Below are 2,344 nucleotides of genomic sequence, written 5' to 3'. Positions count from 1 at the left end.
ATTCTTGGTTAATGTCAAGTTGTCATAAAGACATTTTGAATAATGCCAACTTTGTATTAAAAGTGTCATAATTTACCAAATGACGCTTTATGACAACAGTCATAAATATTCATGAAGGCTTATTCATGTTCATGACAGGTGTTATGTCATGTTTATGACAGTGTCATGACAGTCTTATTCAACCCCCTTCAAATAAAGTGTTACCAAATAATCTGATGTAAGTCATGTCCTCAGATTTAAGGCCTTTACAGTAAATCTACAGATCAACTGGAGGATCTGAGGTTTTCTTCCTGAAACAAGCTGATTGTTTTTTATAGATCAGAAATGAAACACCAGCAACAAAAGCAAAAGCTAATAAGATCAGACCGAGAATCAGTCCAATGGATCCATCCTTGGTTCCTCCATCTTTGTCTCCTGCAGAAAAACAACACAGAACAAGACAATGAGCCGATTGGATCAGATTTAAGATGTTTCTGTCTGAGATCCAGAACCAGGAAGCTGCTGGTTCTGATCCAGAGACAAAAACTCACCTGGAGGAAGAACCTGCAGGTTGATGGTTCTGATCAGTTCAGCATCAAGGCTTCCTTCCTTCTGGACTCGGCACTGATATAGTCCCGTATCGTTAGTGGTCAGGTTCTTCAGAACCAGAGACACGTCTCCATCCTTCATCTGTCGGTCCATCAGATCCACCCGGTTCTGATAAGACGGGTTCTGGTTTCTTGGATCAACCCGACCGTCTCGGTACAGAAGGACATATTCTGAGCCCAGATCGGTTCTTCTCCACAGTACAACAATAACAGCTGTGCTGCCAGCAGATCTACAGGGCAGAGTGACGTTCTGTCCAGGTTCTGCTGAGACACTTATCTGATCGGCTGGAGAGGAAAAGCAGAGAGGTCAAAGGTCAATTATATTTTCCATGTTTTTGAAACATGCTATCTTTATTAATTAATATCTTTATTTCTGTTTGTCATTTGCTGCTGATACACATAAACTCTCCCACTGAGGAACAAAATATATTTTATTATGTTTTAAGTTGAGTTAATGAGTTTTTTACCTTTCTGACCTGCTTCAGTCCTAAATTTCACCTTTGACCTTATATCTTAGATGTTGGTAGCAACAAAAACTAGAGTCTGGCTCAGAGATCAGACTTTTCCAGTCATGGCTCCAGGATTATGGATCAGCTGATTATTAATCTGACATTCAGACTTCATTTCATCTCTTGCTGTTTTTAAGTCTCACTGAAACTCACTTTGCTTTCAGTGGCTTCTGACACGGCATGAGTCAATTATTATTGTTTCTGCTTTTATTAGAGTCATTCCAGTCTTCATAGTGTGTTTTATTTCTGCCTTTATTGCTAATCATTAGATTTTATAATTATTTCTGTCATGGTTTGATCTGTTTTGCTACTCTATAGACCTTTGGTTATACAGACAGATGTTTTTAAGCCTCTATGTTCTGAGGTTACTGAAGATGGAGGCTGTGTTGTATCGTGGTGTGAAAAGTGTTCATCTCCTTCCTGATTCCCTGGATAAAGTTATAGAAATGAATGTTCCTCTGACTGACAGAATAACTCAGTGGAGTCAGAAATGTAAATGATGAACCTGAGAACCAGATCCTCAACATCAACTGGATGGAGAAACATTCACGTATAAAATATGTGCATAATTCAGATCAGGTAGAAATGTTTCTAACCAAACTTACTTAGAAAAAACTGAAGTTTTTGTACATGTGAAAGTGAGCAAAACAAATCATTAGGCCCAGATACTCATTCATGTGATCGTTTCTATTTCATTACCTCAGAAACTGTCACTCACTGAGAATCATTGGGACAAACTTCCTTTAACTGGAAAACATCAGCTTTGCTTCGTCTCAGTGCAGACGAAGTTTAACATTAATTCACCATGTTAAGCTGAATTAATGAGTCGGGACAGAAACTGAGGCTTCCTGCTGGAATCAGAGGCTTTTATAAAAGTTGATCCAAAGATTTAAATGTCTGAATTATCAGCATAAAACTGAATGTCTGCATATGACAGACTGAGACAGAGTGATGATGTATCTTATATATGGGGTTCTAACACAGTCCTGTGGCGCCCCCTTGTGGACTAAACCTGATAACACAAACCATCAGCTGTAGTGCACCAAGTATGGCAAACTGATTTAGCATAAAATCAGTTTCAGCTGCATGAAAATTAATTGGATTAATCACGATGAATCAATTGGGTGATTCTTTTTTTGCGGCAACATTCCATGTCCCCATATTTTGCTTACCATGATTTTTTCTGAAATGTAAAAAATATTTACAACAAAGTATTTTATATTTATATATTATATATTTTAATTATAC

The 2,344-nt window shown here is 37.7% G+C and overlaps 1 protein-coding gene across 2 annotated transcripts in view; it reads right to left on the bottom strand.

The window, feature by feature from the left end:
* Positions 1–207: 207 nt before the first annotated feature.
* Positions 208–2,344, bottom strand: part of LOC106942664 (hepatitis A virus cellular receptor 1-like) — a 17,384-nt gene continuing 15,247 nt past the window's right edge. Inside the window, exons 2-3 of one of the 2 annotated variants that reach the window (XM_015025994.1) lie at positions 531–872; positions 208–414 (exon numbers count right to left, since the gene is read on the bottom strand). In XM_015025994.1, coding sequence (XP_014881480.1) covers positions 257–414; positions 531–872 — 500 coding nt within the window. In that variant the 3' untranslated portion in view covers positions 208–256. The remainder of the gene's footprint in view (positions 415–530; positions 873–2,344) is intronic. The other variant, XM_015025995.1, reaches the window with a different exon arrangement.

Source organism: Poecilia latipinna, unplaced genomic scaffold (assembly GCF_001443285.1).
Source record: "Poecilia latipinna isolate Pla-1442-1.1 unplaced genomic scaffold, P_latipinna-1.0 Scaffold4459, whole genome shotgun sequence".
Lineage (NCBI taxonomy): Eukaryota > Metazoa > Chordata > Actinopteri > Cyprinodontiformes > Poeciliidae > Poecilia > Poecilia latipinna.
Note: the sequence above shows the minus strand (reverse complement) of the source record. Positions and strands in the feature narration are given on the sequence as shown.